We start from the raw sequence: 23,147 nt of genomic DNA on the forward strand, positions 1-23,147 counted from the left end.
AATATGTATCCCAGACAGGGCATATTTGATCTCATCGGAATGCCCACGATACTATGAGATGAACGATGGGTATGGTGCGATTATTTTATGTTCTGTAGCGAAGATACGGGCATCAGATATATTTAATGCCCAGTTAGTGAAACCGAAGAGGTAGGAGGAGTTGGAAAACCAAGCCCTTTCTGTGAGGTCACAGACTGTAGGTTTTAAGTGCTGGCAGGCATCCAAGAGAGCAGAGTTGTGAGTTTTTACCTGAAGCGACCAGACTGCGAGTGCCCAATGCACTGGGATAGATGGAAAGCTCCTAGCCTGTTGCCTGCAATGCAATGATCTAAGAACATGTGAGTTATCTTTTCTTCCTTTAATCCTTTTATTTTTATCATTACCTTGTACATATTTGCAATTGTCTCATTTGTAACATCTTTGTAAAATATCTTTTATAAACACTGCCTAAAAATCGTTTATGGGGTATAATATTTAATACTAGTTCGTTCTTCCTGCTCTAAATACGTACCCTGTCTCTGAAGGGAATTACGCTACTATTTTAGGGGCTGGCTCCGGGCCCGTTTGATCGGAGCTGGTGGCAGCTTACCGTGTGCCGGCTTTTGGGGGGTCACTGTAGCGACTGCGGCTTGATAATTATTGTTCCTGCCTGAGTGGGAGTAGTTATCGCGTTGCTGCAGTGCGCCCAATAGCCAGTACATAGCAGGCAGCCTTTCTGGTGACTAATTACCCCAGGTGCAGTACCTAATCTGACCTGAGAGTAAGGGGGGCGCCAGAGAGCTGCAAGTGTTAAGTGGAACTGTAAGCGGGATAGACACAAATCCCTGCAGTTCATGGTATATTGAAGAGCAGTGGGATACCTAAAATAAGCCCCTGCTGTAAACTAAGAGGTCAATAGCCTCGTGTGTGTTTTTTTTCATCACATTGTGGCAGTGGAGGGATAACTAGGATAAGCCCCCTGCACATGTGATAGCCGTCTGCTGGTCTAAAGTCACCCCCGTCCGTGACAGATTGTGGGCAGCGGCTAAGGGATCCTGACAGTCACGGAGTGAATCGTGACAAACCAAACTCAAATGGACTCTGTGCTCTTTTTTTGTAGCGGTGTCCGTCCTTACAGATGGACACAAGAACATACTGTAGTTTACTACATTCTCGTGCCCATCTAAAAAAGAGAGAGCCCACTTCAGAAGAAGAGCAGATCTATCTAAACACCACTTGTCTCCTTGTACTGAGTGACTCTGTCAAGCACTATATTCTGGGATCACGCGGAAGCCCTGGACAGAAGCCTTGAAAGCACTGTCTGTGCGTGACCCCAGCCTAAAAACGACAAGTCGCCCCAAATGTAACACGCTCATAGCACAATTGATGGAAATATGAAAATGTTATGTGCTTTGGAAAAGAAATTATTTTGGAAAATAAGTGTCTTTATTCTGAAAAAGTGGTAAAACATAAAAAAAGTAAAGTTAGCATCAGCATAACTTTAGTGACTAGTGACCTATACAACATATCAACTGTACGGCATATTGAGCACTGTAAAAATAGGTCACGAAAACAATGGAGGAATTGCTGTTTTCTCCCAAAAGATAAAAAAAGTTATTCAGTACGTCATCTCAATCAGCAAAAAAATCCTCACATGGCTGTATCCTCAGAAAGGGAAAAAAGTGATGAGTTTCATAGTTAATCTATACAAATCACCAGTATAATGTAGGGGCAGAGACCTTAATTCCACCAATGTGTCACATACTGGGCTGCTTGCTGCAGTTTTGATAAAATCACTATATTGTCTACTTCAGAAGTACCAGTTCCGTAAACGCTGTGCTCTGTATACCACTGATTGGCAGTTTTCTGCCTATGCACAGGATGCACAGAAAGTTACTAATCAGTGGTGGGGGCGGGGTTATTTAGGGTTCATGAATATGGAGGACTACATGTCAGCAGGTTTACTAGTCTCCTAGTGATAATCTCCTACTGATGTTAAAACAGTGACTGTTATCAAAGCTACAGCAAGCAGCCCAGGAAGTGACACATCGCTGGAATCTAGGTGTCTGCCCCTACATTATTCTTCTCTTTGACTAAGGGTACTGTCACACAGTGCAATTTTGATCGCTAGGACGGCACGATTCGTGACGTTCTAGCGATATCGTTACGATCTCGCAGTGTCTGACACGCTACTGCGATCAGGGACCCTGCTGAGAATCGTACGTCGTAGCAGATCGTTTGAAACTTTCTTTCGTCGCTGGATCTCCCGCTGTCATCGCTGGATCGTTGTGTGTGACAGCGATCCAGCGATGCGTTAGCTGGTAACCAGGGTAAACATCGGGTAACTAAGCGCAGGGCCGCGCTTAGTAACCCGATGTTTACCGTGGTTACCAGCGTAAAAGTAAAAAAAAACAAACCGTACATACTCACCATCTGATGTCCGTCAGGTCCCTTGCCGTCCGCTTCCCGCTCTGACTGTCTGCCGGCCGGAAAGTGAGAGCAGATCACAGCGGTGACGTCACCGCTGCACTCTGCTCTCACTGTACGGCCGGATCTCAGTCAAAGCAGGAAGCGGACGGCAAGGGACCTGACGGACATCAGATGGTGAGCATGTACGGTTTGTTTTTTTTTACTTTTACGCTGGTAACCACGGTAAACATCGGGTTACTAAGCGCGGCCCTGCGCTTAGTAACCCGATGTTTACCCTGGTTACCCGGGGACTTCGGCATCGCTCCAGCGCCGTGATTGCAACGTGTGACCGCAGTCTACGACGCTGGAGCGATAATCATACGACGCTGCGACGTCACAAATCGTGCCGTCGTAGCGATCAAAATTGCACTGTGTGACAGTACCCTAAGTGGCAAAAATCTGGTGACAGAAGCAAAAAATAGAAAAGACAAATGGAAACAACAATGGGAAGGATAGAAGTAAAGTAAAAGGGAGCTGTGTATGGGCAATGCTTACTCCAAATCCACAGGTTTTTTTTACTTTACTGTGCGATCTTCTATGTGACCTACTCATGTGAGGCTGTACTTAGAGCCATTTGCACCATGTTTGTAATAGTAGATGTATCAACTGTTCTTCAATAATTAATTATTAAAAGGCAGTATTTAAAAAGTTATGAAAAAAAATTACAGATGGAAAAAAAAATGTAGGTTATAACAGGTTACTTAACCTGTGGAGGTATTTTCATTTTTGCTTTTTTGTTTTTTGCTCCCCTTCTTTCCAGAGCCATAACTTTTTTATTTTTCCATCAATATGGCCATGTGAAGGCTTCTTGTGTTTTGCAGGACGAGTTGTACTTTTGAACGACCCCATTAATTTTACCATGTCGTGTACTGGAAAATAGGAAAAAAAAAATTCCAAGTGTGGTGAAATTGCAAAAATAGTGCAATCCCACAGTTGTTGTTATTTTTACCATGTTCACTAATGGTCATAGACACCAAACATGTCTAGGTTCCTGTTTATCTAAGTGGTGAATTTTATTTCCAAAGTTTGTTAAAAAAACCAAAAAAATTGTGCCATTTTCCGAGACCCGTAGCGTCTCCATTTTTCATGATCTCAGGTTGGGTGAGGGCTTATTTTTTGCACGCCAAGCTGGCTTTTTTAATTATATCGTTTTAGTGTAGATTCGATCTTTTAATCGCCCGTTATTGCATTTTAATGCAATGTTGCGGTGACCAAAAAAATGTAATTCTGGCGTTTTAACTTTTCTCTCATTACGCTGTTTAGCGATCAGGTTAATCCTTTGTGTTTTGTATTGATAGGTCTGGCGATTCTGAACTCGGCGTTACCAAATATGTGTATGTTTGGGGTTTTTTTTGGTTTTTTTTAATTGTTTTATTTTGAATGAGGCAAAAGGGGGGTGATTTGACCGTTTATATTTTATAAATATTTTTAACACCTTAGTGACCGGGCCAATTTTTTTAAATCTGACCAGTGTCACTTTACATGGTAATAACTCTGAAAAGCTTCAACATATTCCATTGATTTGGAGATTTTTTTTTCTCGGTGCAACAAATTATACTTTATGATAATGGTAAATTTAGATCAATATGTTTTGTGTTTTTTTTTTTTTTTTTTAGAAAAAAATCAGAAATGTGACAAAAATGTAAAAAAATTGCAATTTTCAAACTTTGAATGATTATCCTTTTAAGGCCAGGGTCACACTAGCGTAGAATATGGACGAGTACTATGCGAGAAAACATTGCATAGAACTCAGACCACTGTTACTCTATGGTGAAGCTCATATTGCCACTTTTTTTCTCGGGGGTATTCAGCATCGTGTGATTTGCACCGTATATCGCCCGAGTCTCGGCAATGAAGTCTATGGGTGCGAGAAAAACTCGGACACCACACGGACCATCAGTGTGACTTGCGAGAAATATGTACACATTTTCCTCATTTCAGCCCATTGAGCCATTAAATTCAATGGGGAAAAGTAGTGAGAAATGTAAAGCCATATGGATGCCATACGGATACATAGGTGCGAGAAAATCACATCATCACATTGCAAACGGATTACATATGGATGACCATACGGAGAACACTTGTGCGACTCTCGGCAGGGAGACTCGGACCGATACGGTAAGTGTGACCCCGGCCTAACCCAGATAGTCATCCCATAGTAAAACATTAATTATTATTATTTATTTATGTAGCACCATTGATTCCATGGTGCTGTACATAAGTAGGGGTTACATCAAAATACAAATATCACTTACAGTAAACAAAACTAACAATGACAGACTGGTACAGAGGGGCGAGGACCCTGCCCTTGCCGGCTTACATTCTACAGACTATGAAGTGATTTGAAATGAAGGCACTTCAGGGTACCCTTGGTGTGGCCAATGCCTTGGTTCATCCTCACGTACTCCTATATGCATGCTATAGCCACTACCCAACATTGATTTACTTGTCTCTAATGCCCAGAGCGAACACTGCCGTTGTTGTCTGTGCAGTGACACTGGATGATCGCTGAGTTCATAGTTTCAGTGTGGGTGTGCACACACAATGGCGGACAGCGTGCTCTGATGTCTGACTCTTGCCTGTCTGTGGTTGCAGCTAACTACACTTCCAGGTGTAAAAAGCTTTGAAAAGTCAAAACATTTTGGCACAATGCGAGACTGCGTCATATCGTTGCAGTATTTTTACATGCTCATGCCATTTTTTGCTCAGCTCCGAAAAGTAGTCTGAGATGGGGCAGGATGGGGCCTTGCAAGCCTTGCTCGTCAAAAAATTCATGACAAGTGGCGGCGTTACTTATGCTATAAATCTTACTCCCCTTGAGAAAGCAATAGTGCGAAACGCACATTGAGGCTGTCATGGCAGCATTCACAGTCTGTTGATCTCATCATGGGTCTGCAATTAATGTAATTTTGCCTAAATGGACTAACCGGTTTTAATGAAATTTATCTAAACTATATATTTATTGGGAATCTGGTCAGTATTATCCATTTGGCATTGCACAGTAGCTATTCGTATACCCGTGGCCAGACCTGACTCGCCACCTCCTTTATCTACAATTGATTTACCCTCTTTTCTGAATCCTCATACATGCATCATTTACTATATGGTTCATGCTTTTAAATATTGTTTTGTCTGATAAAACAATATTAAATTTTATAATTTGTGAGTAGTTTTCATGAATACTCTGCATTCATATGTATTCTGTATTATGAAGTAATCCACCTTCTATAAATCGAATATTAATGGGGAGACTAAGGTTGACATGTCTGATTAATAAATATCATTTCCCGCATGTCTGCCTTACATTGGCACCGTTTGTAACATTTTATTTTGATAGCATTTTAGGAGGTTTAAAAATGTAGCTGCAATTTTTCCTTTTCCTAAGGAAATTTACAAAAAAATTTTTTTTTTTGGAACCTATCCCGGTTCGAAGTGACTTTAGGAGTCCCATATATTAGTAACCCCCCAAAAGTGATACCATTTTAGAAACAACACCCTCTGATGTATTAAAAACTGCTGTCAGATAGTTTATTAACCCTTCAGGTAATTTTCAGTAATTAATGCAAAGTGACATGACAGGAATGAAAAAATGTATTTTTAACATCTAAATGTCGATAACTTCTGAACAGATTTCTACAGCCAGCAGACTCTAAGGTTGCTATTTGGTCATGAATTGCCATGGCAAACTTCAGGACCACACAATCATGATCTCAGAATGCCAATGGGGATAAAGAGGATGTCCCCACACTATGTTAACCATTTTATATGATGTAGTCATTATTGACAGCAGCATCTAAGGGGTTAAACAGATATGGATGGTGCCAACACTGTTCAAGGCTGATGCAGCAAGTTGTCAGCTATAGTGCACAACTTACAGCTGCTGGATTGTCACCTGTATAGGGATGCTAGTCTCTTACATCTCAGGTCAGTAAAAAGACTGTCATTAACCCCTTTCTGACCTCGGACGGGATAGTACGTCCGAGGTCAGAAGCCCCGCTTTGATGCGGGCTCCGTCGGTGAGCCCGCATCAAAGCCGGGACATGTCAGCTGTTTTGAGCAGCTGACATGTGCCCGTAATAAGCGCGGGCAGAATCGCAATCTGCCCGCACCTATTAACTAATTAAATGCCGCTGTGAAACGCAGACAGTGGCATTTAACCGGCGCTTCCGGCCGGGCGGCCGGAAATGAGCGCATCGCCGACCCCCGTCACATGATCGGAGGTCGGCGATGCTTCTACATTGTAACCATAGAGGTCCTTCAGACCTCTATGGTTACTGATCCTGGATAGCTGTGAGCGCCACCTTGTGGTCGGCGCTCACAGCACACCTGCATTTCTGCTACATAGCAGCGAACATCAGATCGCTGCTATGTAGCAGAGGCGATCGCATTGTGCCTGCTTCAAGCCTCCCATGGAGGCTATAGAAGCATGGCAAAAGTAAAAAAAAAAAAGTAAAAAAAAAATGTGAAAAAAAATAAAAAAAAATATAAAAGTTTAAATCACCCCCCTTCCGCCCCAATCAAAATAAATCAATAAAAATAAATCAAACCTACACATATTTGGTATCGCCGCGTTCAGAATCGCCCGATCTATCAATAAAAAAAAGCATTACCCTGATCGCTAAACGGCGTAGCGAGAAAAAAATTTGAAACGCCAGAATTACAGTTTTTTGGTTACTGCGACATTGCATTAAAATGCAATAACGGGCGATCGAAAGAATGTATCTGCACCGAAATGGTATCATTAAAAACGTCAGCTCGGCGCGCAAAAAATAAGCCCTCAACCGACCCCAGATCATGAAAAATGGAGACGCTACAAGTATCGGAAAATGGTGCAATTTTTTTTTTTTTTTTTAGCAAAGTTTTGAATTTTTTTTCACCACTTAGATAAAAAATAACCTAGTCATGTTAGGTGTCTATGAACTCGTACTGACCTGGAGAATCATAATGGCAGGTCAGTTTTTGCTTTTAGTGAACCTAGCAAAAAAGCCAAGCAAAAAACAAGTGTGGGATTGCACTTTTTTTGCAATTTCACCGCACTTAGAATTTTTTTCCCGTTTTCTAGTACACGACATGGTAAAACCAATGATGTTGTTCAAAAGTACAACTCGTCCCGCAAAAATTAAGCCCTCACATGGCCATATTGACAGAAAAATAAAAAATTTATGGCTCTGGGAAAGAGGGGAACGTAAAACGAACACGGAAAAATGGAAAATCCCAAGGTCATGAAGGGGTTAAGGAGTTAAAAACATAAAAAAACAAAAAACTTTTGGCATGCCTCAATAGTCTCCATCAGATCGTCTGTATGTAACAAAATTGCTGACTTGCTATGCGCGCCAACCATCGGGGGCGGCACTCATAGCAATCCGACATTGACAACCATAGAGGTCTGCTGGAGACCGCTGGTTGTCATGCCAACCCATCGGCGACCCGCGGTCATGTAACATGGGCGCCGATGGGCGAGATTTCCGATGTGCTTGGCAGAAGTGTGTGTTAAATGATGCTGTCAGAGTTTGACAGCGGCATTTAACTGGCTAACAGCCACAAGTGGATCGCGATTCCACACGCGGCTTTTCATTTTTATGCCACACAAAATAGTTAATAAATAACATTTCCCACATTTACAAAACCTTTTTTAAGGACCATATAACATTTGAAGCGACTTTCAGGGGGACACCTTTCTAAAAACTGCACCTTTCTAGGTGCTCAAAACTACATTCAAGAAATGTATTAACCCTTTAGGTGCTTCATAGGAACTGAACCAATGTGGAAGGAAAAAATGAACATTTAACTTTTTTTTTTCACAAAAATGTTACTTTACATTTTTTTAATTTCACAAGGGTAACTGGAGAAAGTGGACACCAAAATATGTTGTGCAATTTCTCATGAGTACGCCGATACCCCATATGTGGGAGAAAAACACTGTTTGGGCACATGGCAGAGCTCGGAAGTGAATGGATACCGTTTGACTTTTTGAACGCAAAATTGGCTGGAATTAAGACCAGACGCCATGTCGTGTTTGGAGAGCTCCTGATGTGCCTAAACAGTGTAAACACCGTACAAGTGACCCCATTTTGGAAACTAGACCCCCCTCAAGAAACTTATCTAGATATGTGATGACCACCTTGAACCCCCAGGTGCTTCACAGAAATTTATAATGTTGATCTATGAAAATTTTCAAAAAAAATCCCTTTTTTTTCCACAAAAATATTTTAGCCCAATGTTTTTTATTTTCACAAGGGTAACTAGAGAAAGTGGACCCTAAAAATGATTGTGCTATTTTCCCTGAGTACACCGTTACCCCGTATGTGGTGGAACACTACTGTTAGGGCAGACGACAGGGCTCGGAATGGAAGGAGTGACAGTTTGAAGCACAGACTTTGATGGCACGGTCTGCACACGCCATGTTGCATTTGGAGATCCCCTGATGTGCCTAAACAGTGGAAATCCACAAGTGGAAATCCACAAGTGTGTTGTGTCAACAGAGTAAAAAGAAATTTTTTTCGTTTTTGGACGTGTGGTACACTTTGAAGCTATCCTTAATCCAAAGGCCAGGTTTCTCAGGGCAGGTTTCAAAATGGTAAATTGTGTCTTTTCAGATTCCCCCTCTTGGAGCATACGCTGCATCTTTTTTGGGATCATCCCCTCTTCATTCTTTGGGGAACCTGTGCTGGAAAATGATGACCTGGTATGATACGGGCACCATCAGTTTCAGAAGTACTGGGACCCTCCCCTTCCTGAGTGCCAAACATTAGGGCCTTGATGACTACCTCCTGAAACTGAAGGAAGGTCCCCGTATTGCCTTCAGATCGGAACCGCACAAAAGCATTGTACAGTGCCATCTTTGTGCAGACGGCGGTCACATTAAAACTGCGCATGCACTCCTCCTGTACAAAGATGGCGGCGGTCAGTGAATCATCTGGCTGATCCCGGCGTGTTCGCGACTGTGTTCTGCTGGAGTCTGCGTACGGCATATACAGTGTATATGTGTGTGTGGTGCGTACGGCGTATGCAGTGTGTGTGTGTGTGTGTGTGTGTGTGTGTGTGTGTGTGTGTGTGTGTGTGTTTGTGGTGCATATTATCCAAGAAGTATCGTTTCTCCTTGCGGAGATCGACATGCTAAGCATGCCGAGGAGACTTAAAGCCACAATGCTCCTCTGGGTATATGCTAATTATGCAAATTGTCTCTTCAGAGAGGAAGAGAGCTAGAACTCTAGTGCCAATTATTGGAAGGTAGCAATCCTACAAGTCAATGTTGACCCTTTAACGAGCCTTGTCACATGACTTAGGATAATAGCCAAACCAGAATCTCAATTTGCAGACACTGTATTTCAGGGTACTGTCCCTCGTCAGTGCAAAGCGGAGATCTGGTTTGGCTGTGTGAGAGGCGTCAGACCGCAAGGGGCTGGTACCACCAGCATTTTCCATATTTAGACACCCATCACTTGGGTGTCCCAATATGGAGGTCGATGAACTTCCGCCGCTTGGAATTCTGGGATCTGGACACATCTGGACAGAACAGGATGTGAAGACATTACAAGGTAAGTATATATTAAGATAGGGCATTTCAAATAAGCTGCATGAACCAATCATCAGCCAGTATCTGTGTAAGTGCAGGTACCAAGTGCTATTGGGTGCATGGAGAATGATGAGTAGGAGGGACTAGATACTGAGGGAAAAAATAGAAAAAAGGAACCAGGAAGAGTTAGATATATGCAGTGAGGCGATGGGCTTGTCTGAAGAGATGCATTTTAAAGAGGTGCGGCACTTATATGTAGCCAAGGCAGTTCCGGTACCACATAGGTCCATAGTCTTGTACAGGCCTGCGCCCCGCACTCCCTCAGATATACATACATTTTCCTCCCTTCTGTGGGCACTGCATTTGAGGTCTTCTACGCAGGCGAGTCACTGTGACCTCCGGTGTGTGCGCTGATACAATGCTCTCCCCACTTCCACCCTGCACAGTCATCCCTAGGAACCATGTGTACATGGCGATGACTATGCAGGGAGGAAGTAGGGAGAGCACCTTATTGGTGCGCACACCGGAGGTCAGTGGAGTGGTAGTCACCGGCGCCTGCGCAGATGACACCTGAATGCAGTGCCCACAGAAGGGAGAATGAAGTATGTATTTTTGAGGGAGTGCAGTGCGCAGGATTCCAGGGCCATAACTGACGTGCATGGGAGGTGGGATGTATTGTAATGAGTGGAGGAGGCAGGAATTTCTTCCAGCACCGCGCACCCCAGAGCCTAGAAGAAATCATTAACATAAAGAGAGAATATAACATTTCTCAACACCAAGACTATTAATATGAGGCATACAGGTAGGACTAGTGCAACATTTCTATCACCTGTATGCCCATATTAATAGGTCATATATATCCCGGGGGTGACAGAGACCCTTTAAGTCAATGGGTGGAATTTTGTGAAATTTTTTCTAAGCCCAAAATGAATGGGATTTCCTTATCTTGCTTTATCTCTGATTTCTCTAGGTCCAATTGACAATCCAAGATATATGTTTTGTAGATTGGACCATCACCTTTACAGGGACACCTCATATGAGTGTCGGCACGTTTCACCAAGGAGCAATACCCTGAGAACCGTGACCCCATTCTGACCGGGGCGGCACTGGAGGTGAGGGTGAATGCGGTCAACTTCTACCTATGGAATAAGGCACATTATCTGGGTACAAGATGTCAATTTCCCGGTCGTGGCTTTCGGCAGGGAAAGGTCCACCAAACTTTGTGTGAACAGGACTCATAAGAGCCTTCAGAATGAGGGGCAGCATGACCCCCCTTGGTATTCTCCCCTCGATAGCTTTGAGGGGGAAGCAAAGCGGTCAACAAGTACCCAAGTAATGAGTCACATTTCCTGGGTACAATTTGGCAAACTTCCCGGTCTTTGCTTTTGGCAGGGATAGGTCACAGTCACACCAAACTTTCAGTGTGAACAGGGCTCATAAGGACCTTCAGAACGAGGGGTGACATGACTCCCCTAGCATTCTCACCTCTGGAGATCCGTGGAGTCAAAGCAGTCAACTTGTACACAGGGAATGAGTTTAATTTCCTGGGTAAAATTTGGCAAACTTCCCCCTCGTGACTTTCGGCAGGAAAAGGTCCCAGCCGCACCAAACTTTTAGTGTGAACAGCGCTCAAGTAGACCTACACAAAGAGGGGCAGAACTTTTATTTAACCTGAGCATTTCCAGCACCAGGCAAGTCCAAAGTCCGGTACTGGAGGCGTCAGTAGCGAGGGTTCAATCAAAATTCATAGATATAGTTGTTGAAGGTCTTCTTCTGCCCTTTTCATAGACACCTCCCTTGAATGTGTGCAACATTTCCCCAAGTAGCTGTGCCCAGAGAACCAGGATCGGAGGCACCCTGACTTCGGAGACCCCTTCCCCAGCACCCATTGTCAAAAGCAGGAAGGATGAAAAAGCACGGCCCAAATGGATTCAGTTCCTTGACTGCAATAACTGGACTAATTTGGCACCAAGGCAAGTCAATGTTACCCTATGGGAAATCACTCATCCAACTCTCGGGGTGCAGATTTTAGCCCCTGGGGTGGCTAGCCACAAACAGACAAAGATGTTTCTAGCTAATCCTCTTGGCTTCAAGACAAACTATGCAGCCTTTCCATTGAACCCTCTGGTGGTTTCTGGGGGTCAAGGAACAGACCACCACAGCTCTATGTTAAGTCTATGGCTAACATGGAGTTGGCATGATGTTAAGTTAGACAATTTTTGCCTTCTAGGAACTGAATCAATTCTGGCCGTGTTTTTTCACCCCCTCCAGTTTTAACTGTGGGAGTGCTTAATAGTCGAGCTCTGGGGGTGCCTGGCACAATTCCACCGAAGGGCAGCACCCTGATAGCAGAGCAACCCCTGCTGCCAGTGTTAAGTCAAGGGGTAGAATTTTGTGAAACTTTTCTAAGTAAAAAATAAATGGTATTTCCCTGTCTCTTTATCCCAAATTTCTCAAGAACTGTTTGTCCGATCGACAATCCAAGATATATGTTTTGTAGGTTGGACTGTCAGATTTCCAGGGATACCTGACATGCATGGGAGGCACGTTTCCCCAAGCAGTGCCCCGAGAACAGCGACCCACCCCCTTCTGAACAGCGGCATCGGAGGTGGGGGTTAATCTGGACAACGTGAACCAATGGAATGAGGCACCCTGGGTACAAGTTGGCTGCCTTTCCAGTCCTGTTTCTCATCCTGTGAAGGTCCCAGCCGCCTTCAAACTTTCAGTGTGAACAGAGCTTATCTAGACTTACAGAAAGAGGGGTAGCTCGTACCCTTTAATATTTTCCATTCCAGAGTTACGGGGGGAGAGGGGTATCAAAGCTGTCACCACATTGTACCCAAGGAAAGAGGCACCCTTCCTGGGTACAAGTTGGCAGGCTTCCCGGATCTGGTTCTCAGTCTGTGAAGGTCTCAGTCACCACAAACTTTCAGTGTGAACAGAGCTCATCTAGACCTGCAGAAAAGGTGGTGGCATTAGTTTTCATTCCTTCTGGTTCTGGCCCCAGATAATGCCAAAGTCCATTAGATTGCTCCTGTACCCAGGGTCCAATCAAAAATTGGAGATGTACATTTTGTAGCTTTCATTCTCCTCTTTCCATAGACACCTCACATGAGTTTGAAGGACCTTTAGAGGCTGAAAAATGGGCACCAGCTCGCAAAGTTAACGCACTTGACAAACATGGGGCGACTGTGCCCACTTTGGCGTCATATTGTGGCCATTTTTTGATACTACAACTTTGATTCGCGCAGAACAGTTCCAGGGGGGTGGAATTATAAGTTTTTCATGGTGTGGAGCGAAAACAGGAGGCAGGGGAGATGCCTGCAAGCACCCACAAGAGTTCCAGGCTGAAGGCTTTAAAAAAAAAAAAAAAATAATAATAATAATGTAAAAATATACATTTTCTTTTATTTTCATTGGTGTGACAGAACTGGGCTGTTCCCTAGCTCCTTGGGTGTCCACCCTTCGTCCCATTGTGAGCCATATTCCTGTTAGCGGATCCGCTACCAGCTTGGCAATTCAAAACGCTGGGATACTTCACTGACTAGTGGCACTCCTGCCGTGTCTGTGTAAAATTAGGTTGAGCCAACACTGATGACTGGTGGCTCTGTTGACCTCCGCTGAATTCACCACCAGGTCATGGTGATTACACCTCTTCAAGTAATGTCTCTCGGGTTATTAAGTTAGTGTGTGCCAAGTACCTGGCGAACAGGCACTTTTCAGCATCAGAGTAGTGTGGCATCGTCCATATCTCGCACACCCGTCGTACAAGCTGGCTGGTGATGTGGAAAAAGATAGGACATGGTTAGGACCTGATGTGTTCTCTCATTCCATTCTGCGACCTGTGGGGTAAAATATGGGAAATCAGTAAGATTGTACAGCAATGGCAGATGACCGACTGAGTAGGACATCACTACTTACAGTCATGTGGGCCACTACACCGAGTTTTTGGAGGTGTTGGAGAATGATGAGAGCTAGTAGGTAGGAGGGGGATTCCAAGCAGTCTGCATTTGTTCCTCATTTTACACAGCCTGTATGCACCGCAAAAATTCTGGTCTTACCACCTTCAGTAGTCTTTGTTGGTGTCTTTGAGGGGCGCATTAATGAATTGTATCTGTGGAGCAATAGTCAACAAATGTTAGCCATGCATTTTACATGACCCAACATCCAAGGCTGGGCAATACTGGTCTAAGTGGTATGCCTCTTACACTGTGTACCTATTGCTGACCATCTCGTGCAGATTCTTCTGCATATCTGTTGTATAATTCATGAAGACCTCTCAAGCCTTATACAGCCAAGGTCTCTGTATGCACAGTTGTGTGCCTTTCCTCTGGTATAGGATGAATCTCCGAACACGCTTCAGTACGCTGAGGCTAATCCGGTAAGACACTGGTAGCCTGGCCAGCTTTCTGAAAAACTCACTGACCTTGCCAGGTCTTGTTAAGTACTTGAGACTGGCACCTCTGGGATGCACATAGTAAAGAAACCTTGCGACACTCAAAGCCTCCCGATGAAAGCCAGGTACCCCCAGGGTGTCCTTCAGATATAAGATGAATTACTTCAGCAAGGGATAATTCAGTGAATGACGCTTGTACAACCTTGCAGCCCTTGTAGCTGCACGGCCAATGGTCCTCCATCGGGTTTTCTTAATCCTTAAACTGCTGCCATCAGTGGCTTCCTCGTCAACACTCTGCACTGCAACCACCTGTGAATCCATCATTGGTGGAACATCAGCCCAGGGACTGACTCACATGGGTGTCATCCCAACATGTTCAAGGCACCTGCAGCAGTGCTCAATAAAGAGTATCCCAGGGCTGACTCACCCAAAGGGGTGTCATCGACGGGGAATGTCACTTGCAGCATTGATTAACCCCTTTCCGATGTTGGGTGTAATAATATGCCCACTTCAGACTCCCCCTGTTTGGAGCAGGCTCCGGCGCTGTGCCTGCACCTTTCAGGTACATGACAGGTAACCTATACAGCTGACATGTGCCCGCAACAGCCGTGGGTGAAATCGCGAGCCATCTGTTAAGTAGCTAATTACCGCTGTCGATCTCTGACAGCGGCATTTAACTTGCATTTACCGGAAGCATGTTGCTAATCCTGCCCATTGGTGACCCCGTCACATGAATGTGGGTCACCGATGGATCGGCATGACAACCAGAGGTCTGCAGCAGACCTCTATAGTTGTCATTGCCAGATTCCTATGAGCACCGGTCAGCGCTCATAGCAAGTGAGCATTTCTGCTACACACAGGAGATCTGATCATCGTTTGTGTGTAGCAGAGGCGATTAAAGTAGTGCAGCCTCTTGTCTCCCATAGAGACTATTGAAGCATGCAACAAGTAAAAAGAAAATGTTTTTTTTTTTTTTTAAATGTAAAAGTTCAAATCACCCCCTTTCTCCCCATTCAAAATAAAACAATAAAAAAAAAATATATACACATGTTCAGTATTGCTGAGTTCAGAATCGCCCGATCAATATAAAGAAAGAATTAACCCGACCGCTAAACGGCGTTGTGAGAAAAAAATTGAAACCTCCAGAATTTACGTTTTGTTTGGTCGCCGCTACATTGCAATAAAATGCAACGGGCGATATATCTACACCCATATGGTATCAATAAAAATGTCAGCTCAGCATGCAAAAAATAAGCCCTCACTCAGCTCCAGATCATGAAAAATTGAGATGCTACAGGTCTCGGAAAATGGTGCCATATTTCTTTTTTTTTTTTTTTACAAATTTGTGAATTTTTTTCACCACTTAGATAAAAAAGAACCTAGACATGTTTGGTGTCTGTGAACTCATAATGAACCAAAGAATCATAATGCCAGCTCATTTTTAGTACTTAGTGAACATGGTAAAAAACTGCGGAATTGCACTTTGTTTGCAATTTCACCACACTTGGAATTTTTGTTTTCCGTACACAATATGTTAAATCCAGTGGTGCCGTTCAAAAGTACAACTCTTCCAGCAAAAAGCAAGCCCTCACATGGCCATATTGACCAAAAAATAAAAAAAGTTATGGCTCTGGGAAGAAGGGATCAAAAACTGGAAATTCAAAAACTGAAATACCCCTGGTCATTAAGGGGTTAATATTTCCATTTTTATTTTTTTAAGGTTCCTATTAAATGTCAAGATGTCGCTGTCTATTTCTCCATGGAGGAGTGGGAATATTTAGAAGAACATAAGGATCTATACAAGGACGTCATGCTGGAGGATCCCCAGCCGCTCACATCACCACGTAAGGGAAGATTTTTCATGACTTGTCCGTGGTCAAACAATTTTGAAAAATGGGCCAGTCGCATCTGCAAATTACAGATTAGTACCGTGTGCAGCGCCGAGCCCTTGTGCACGTGGTGCCTTTACAACACATGCATTATTGTAGTCCATAAATCAGTCCTGCATAGTTGGTGTTTCTATTTTTTTTTTTCTCTCCATCAGTCCATGTAGAAATTGGTCCATGTGCACTGGCAAACTGGTTATAATGGGTCTATGTTTCGTCTGTATCATACATGGACTGAACATACACTTGTCTAATTGGGCCCTAGTAGTTTAGCAGGTAGCTAAAGATGTCTGTTCTTGCCTCGTTTACAGAACTGTCTAATATGGAGCACATCCCAGAGGATTTCTCCCCAATTCATACGGAGAAGAGTCCTGAGGAAAAGGACAATGGCCTGGAGTTTTATCAGGTAGATATGACCTTGTTCTGTTTCAGGTCACCATTCACTTCTAATACTTCATCTTTGTGGTCAGTGGTTAGTAATGGCTTATACATTATTTTCATGATTTCTTTTGTGTTTGGGTATTAGGATGAATATCTGACTGAGATTAAAGATGTGACCAGTGATGATGATATAATTGAAGTAGTTATCCAGCAGTGTAAAAAGGAGGAAATTCTGTCCGAATTCAGTTCAGGTGAGTGATAACCATTAAGGGGGTGGTCCAAAGTCATTTTCCTCCATAATCTAAACGATTTTCTATAAACTTGAGTTAAAAATTCTCTATTCTTCCCTAACTGCTCTATCTCGCTGCTTTTCTTTGCATTTTTTTGTTGACTGTTACAGGGCGGTATACTGTATATTAATTATTACTGTCAGGCTTGACTATCAATAATCAATATTTGGCTAATATCTCACCTGTTATGTACAACGATTCCTTTACAATATATTATACGAACGGCGACTGAGACAAAACCGTGTATCAATAAAAGGTATTTATTACACACAAGTTTACAGTTCGAATACTACAAAATAATCACACTAACAAAATAAAGAATAATAGCACACAATAATAATATACAATTAACCCCACAATAACCTAATAATACTTCCCACCGACTTGCCTGGAAACATACACACAATAATAACAGCCCACCCACCTATCACTACACTGTCTCTATGGGGAAAAAGGGGTTAATAGCAGTGATACTTGGCCAATTCTGATGGTTAGGCTAAAGATCCCGGGCTGCTTGCTGAACAGAGCACACAGCAGCAGGACTCTGTGTAGCATTCTGGGTGCTAGAGAGAAGGGGCAGTAGCAGACATATGGGGCGGAGGTAGGGAACACAGAGGGGCTATGGATGCTGGAGAAGGACGTGTATAGAGGGAAACAGGGCTGAAGCTGATGAGCTGCAGGCTGTTGCCCTCAGACAGTGCAGGAGAGCTGACATGGAGAGAAGGAAGGTTCCAAGGATGAGCAGGGCTGAGGCTGGCTGCAGGACATGTGGGGAAGGGGCAGAGCAGTCAGCAGAGGAACTAGGAAGCATGGCATGTTGCGGTAGCACGTGGGGCTGGAAGGCGACCCAGAGGATAGAGAGAGGGGTGGGGGCTTTAACGGCGGGGAGCAGAGAAGGAAAGAGTGAACACTGCTGCTGCCGGATATTTAAATCTGGCTGGGCTCCCTCCCGTTTGGCTATGTCCCCCCCACTGGCCTCCTGCATGTGTGCACACAGGGCACGAGACATTGCTGCGCCTGAGCACATGTGCCCCTGCATTCACATATATATGTATATACATATATATATATATATATATATATATATATATATATATATATATATATATATATATATATATATATATATATATATACAGTGGCGTAACTACAAAGTTATGGGCCCCGGTGCGAACTTTCAAATGGGGACCCCCCCGCCATGCCAAAATATTTTCCACCCAAATTCACATTTCCCTATTCATTTCGCACACTATAGCTTTATTTCAAAGTTGTATAGTGTGACCTCAGTTGCATCACTATCCGGTGCCCCATCCTGGCATATATTTGTCCTCTGTACTACCATTGTTATTATTATTTATTATTTATTATTATTATTATTATTATTATTCATTTTTATAGCGCCATTTATTCCATGGCGCTGTACATGTGAAATACGGGGCAAATATAGACAAATACATTAGACATGAGCAAAAAAAACAAGGCACACGGGTACATAAGGAGGGAGGACCCTGCCCGCGAGGGCTCACAATCTGCAGGGGATGGGTGATGATACACTAGGAGAGGGCAGAGCTGGTTGTGCGGCGGTTCAGTAGGTTCAGGATCACTGCAGGCTGTAGGCTTGTCGGAAGAGGTGAGTCTTCAGGTTCTTATGTTATGTATGTATGTTATGTAATGTATAAAAGAAAATAAACCATTATACTCATCAGGGGCTAACATAGAAGTCATGGGGATCCATATAAGAAGTATAATGCACCCCCATAGTCCTCCTTATAGTATAATACACTCCCCATAGTCCTCCTTATAGTATAATACACTCCCCATAGTCCTCCATATAGTATTGTACACTCCTCAGTCCTCCATATAGTATAATACACTCCTCATAGTCCTGCATATATTAAAATACACTCCTCATAGTGCTCCATATAGCATAATACACTCCTCATAGTGCTCCATATAGTATAATACACTGCTCAGTCCTCCATATAGTATAATACAATGCTCAGTCCTCCATATAGTATAATACACTCCTCAGTCCTCCATATAGTATAATACACTGCTCATAGTGCTCCATATAGTATAATGCACCCCTCATAGTCCTCCATATACACTCCTCAGTCCTCCATTTAGTTTTATACACTCCACATAGTCCTCCATATATTAAAATACACTGCTCAGTCCTCAATATAGTATAATACACTCCTCATAGTGCTCCATATAGTATAATGCACCGCCATCGTCATCCATGTCGCACAATTCACTTCCCACAGTATAATGCACTCCATAGTTCTTCATATAGTATAATATATTCCCCATAGTCCTCGATTCAGTATAATGCAGCCACCCCAGAGTATAATGCAGCCACCCCACAGAGTATAATGCAGCCACCCTACAGAGTATACTGCAGCCCTGCCATACAATTCAATGTAACCCCGATAGAATATAATGCAGCCCCCCTCATAGTATAATGCATCCCCTCCATACAGGGGCAGTGAGAAAGACATGAGCAAATGGTGATGAGGGGGCAGGAGAGAAGGACACAAGGGGGCTAGGGTAGACAGGCACAAGGGTAACATGGGGGGGCTAGGGAGCAAGGAAGACAGGCACAAGGGGACACATGAGGGCTAGGAGGCAGGTGAGAACGTTACAAGGGGACTAGTGGGCAAGGGAGACTGACACAAGGGAGACTGACACAAGGGGACACACGGGGACTAGTTGGCCAGGCAGACTGACAAGGGGACACAAGTGGACTAGTGGGCAAGGGAGACTGACACAAGGGGCACACGGGGACTAGTGGACAAGGGAGACTGGCACAAGGGGACACGGGGACTAGTGGGCAAGGGAGACTGACACAAGGGGACTAGTGGGCAAGGGAGACTGATACAAGGGGACTAGTGGGCAATCGAGACTGACACAAGGGGACACACGGGGACAAGGGATACAAGCACAAGGGGACACACAGGGACTAGTAGGAAAGGGAGACTGACACAGGGACTAGTGGGCAAGGGAGACTCTCACAAGCACAAGGGGACAAAGGAGACAGGCACAAGGGGACACACAGGGACTAATGGGCAAGGGAGACTGGCACACGGCGACAAGGGAGACAGGCTCAAGGGGACACACAGGGATTAATGGGCAAGGGAGATTGACACAAGGCCACACACGGATCAAGGGACACAAGCACAAGGGGACTCATGGGGACTAGGAGGAAGGGGAGAAGGGCACAAGGGGACTCCGAGGGCAGAGTAGATAGGAATGCACGGGGACACAGGGCTGCAAGGGGACAGGGGAAGACCGGGGGGGAGACTTGGGAGGAGGGAAGAAGGGGGCACAGGGATTACGAGGACAGGGTAGATGGGGAACACACGGTGAGAAAGGGGACAGGAGAGACTTGAGAGCAGGGCAGATGAGTCACACGGGGACAAGGGGCAGGGAATGCATGAGGGGTGCAGGAGGACTGAGGGCATGGGAGATGGGGAGCATTAGGGGACCATGGGAGGAGGAACAAGGCGTGTACGGGGGGGCCCGGAGGAACACAATGACCTGAACCTGGGGACCTACTAGGACATGGGGCACACGAGCGCAGGGAGGAAACGGGGCTGGTATCACAGGGGGCCGGGGACACTGGGGGCCAAGGACGGCGACACACGGGCAGCAGACACACCTCACTTCCACCAGTCCCGTACACCTCCATGTTCATCCCCGGATCCTCCACATGGCTGAGCCACTGCGGCATCCCCCTCCTGGGCCGGCTCGGTCCATGTGCCCCCCCACGAGCTCCGGAGCCGCCTGTTCCCGGTCCTAGCAGCCGCCACAGGCTTTGCCAATATGGCGGCCACCATCACCTGTGCAGATGCTGCACTGCCTGGGCCCCGCACACAGCGGGTGCGCGATGAAGTGATGTCATCACGCACCCGCAGTGTCAGAGGCAGAGGGGAATGATGGGAAAGGGAGCATCAGCTGATGCTCTCTCCTCCATCGTTGCTTTGAACTGTACCGTGATCATAGACGCCGGTATAGTTCACTGCGGCGGCTGCAACGGGGGGAGTCGTGTGCCTCTGACCTGTTGGGCCCTTGACCTGCCAGAGCCGGTTGCAGCGGCGACCGCTGCGACCGTGGTAGTTACGCCCCTGCCTCACACACACACTACAGATATCACACACACTACAGATATCACACACACACACACACACACACTACAGATATCACACACACACACACACACACACACTATAGATATCACACACACTACAGATATCACACACACATACTACAGATATCACTCACACACACACACACACACACTACAGATATCACACACACATACTACAGATATCACACACACACACACACACTACAGATATCACACACACACAATACAGATATCACACACACATACTACAGATATTACACTCACACACTACAGATATCACACACACACTACAGATATGACACACATGCTACAGATATCACACACACACATACTTCAGATATCACACACACACACTACAGATAGCACACACACTACAGATATCACACACACATACTACAGATATCACACACACACACACACACACACACTACAGATATCACACACACACTACAGATATCGCACACACACACTACAGATATCACATACACTACAGATATCACACACACACACACTACAGATATCACACACACACACAACACAGATATCACACACACACACTACAGATATCACACACACACATACTACAGATATCACAAACACTACAGATATCAGACACACACACACCAGATACCAGCTCATATACACATCTCACACTCTCCTCTCTGGTATTGGGGAGGCTGATATAACCGTGGCGCAGCTCTTCAGCTTCTTCTGCTTACAGCAGCTCTGTGCTGTCCCGCACCTCCCCCGTTCTCGCCTTCTGTCCCGGGGCTGCAGAGCAGGAGAAGCTGTCTCACCGTGATGACTAGAGCTGCTTCCTACCTCTCACATACCCCGGCTGCCCCCTCCCCTTAGATATGCCTCGGACTGTTGCCGTGCAGGAGGAATCTCCTGCACTGCAACATGGTGTTGTGTGCCTCTGACCTGCCGGGCCCCTGACCCGCCGGGCCCGGTCGCAGTAGCGACCGTTGCGACCGTGGTAGTTACGCCACTGTATATATATATAATATACAGTGAGGAAAAAAAAGTGTTTAGTCAGCAACCAATTGTGCAAGTTCTCACACTTATAAAGATGAGAAAGGCCTGTAATTGACATCATAGGTAGACCACAACTATGAGAGACAAATTAAGAAAACAAATCCAGAAAATCACCTTGTCTGATTTGGCAAGATTTATTTTTCAAATTATGGTGGAAAATAAGTATTTGATCACCTAAAAACATGCAAGATTTCTGGCTCTCATAGACCTGTAACTTCTTCTTTAAGAGGCTCCTCTGTCCTCCACTCATTACCTGTAGTAATGGCACCTGTTTGAACTTGTTATCAGTATAAAAGACACCTGTCCACAACCTCAAACAGTCACACTCCAAACTCCACTATGGTGAAGACCAAAGAGCTGTTGAAGGACACCAGAAACAAAATTGTAGCCCTGCACCAGGCTGGGAAGACTGAATCTGCAATAGGCAAGCAGCTTGGTGTGATGAAATCAACTGTGGGAGCAATAATAAGAAAATGGAAGACATACAAGATCACTGATAATTTCCCCGATCACTGATAATTTCCCCCGATCTGGGGCTCCACGCAAGATCTCACCCCATGGGGTCAAAGTGATCACAAGAACAGTGAGCAGAAATCCCAAATCCACATGGGGGGACCTAGTGAATGACCTCCATAGAGCTGGGACCCCGTAACAAAGGCTACCATCAGTAATACACTACGCCACGAGGGACTCAGATCATGCAGTGCCAGACGTGTCCCCCTGCTTAAGCCAGTACATGTCCGGGCCCGTCTGAAGTTTGCTACCGTCATATTTTGGGGAAAAAAGTGCGTCTTTATAATCCGAAAAATACGGTAGTTCCCAATTACATGTAGAATATTGGTGTAGTAAGGAGAAATTGCACAACAAACTGAGAGGTCCATTTTGTCCTAATAGCTGATATAAAAATTTTAAATTTGGAGCTAAAACAACATTTTAGCGGTAAAAATGTAATTATTCTTACTTTACACCCAATGGTATGAATTTCTGTGAGGCGCATGTGGTGTTAACATGCTCACTGCACCCCTAGATGAATTCACTGAAA

The 23,147-nt window shown here is 44.7% G+C and overlaps 1 protein-coding gene across 2 annotated transcripts in view; it reads left to right on the forward strand.

Annotated features, from left to right (window-relative positions):
- Nucleotides 1-23,147, forward strand: part of LOC143767163 (uncharacterized) — a 69,601-nt gene that overhangs the window by 22,477 nt on the left and 23,977 nt on the right. For both annotated transcript variants that reach the window (XM_077255226.1, XM_077255227.1), the window contains exons 4-6: nt 16,081-16,204; nt 16,558-16,652; nt 16,773-16,878. In XM_077255226.1, coding sequence (XP_077111341.1) covers nt 16,081-16,204; nt 16,558-16,652; nt 16,773-16,878 — 325 coding nt within the window. The remainder of the gene's footprint in view (nt 1-16,080; nt 16,205-16,557; nt 16,653-16,772; nt 16,879-23,147) is intronic.

Source organism: Ranitomeya variabilis, chromosome 4 (assembly GCF_051348905.1).
Source record: "Ranitomeya variabilis isolate aRanVar5 chromosome 4, aRanVar5.hap1, whole genome shotgun sequence".
Classification (NCBI taxonomy): domain Eukaryota; kingdom Metazoa; phylum Chordata; class Amphibia; order Anura; family Dendrobatidae; genus Ranitomeya; species Ranitomeya variabilis.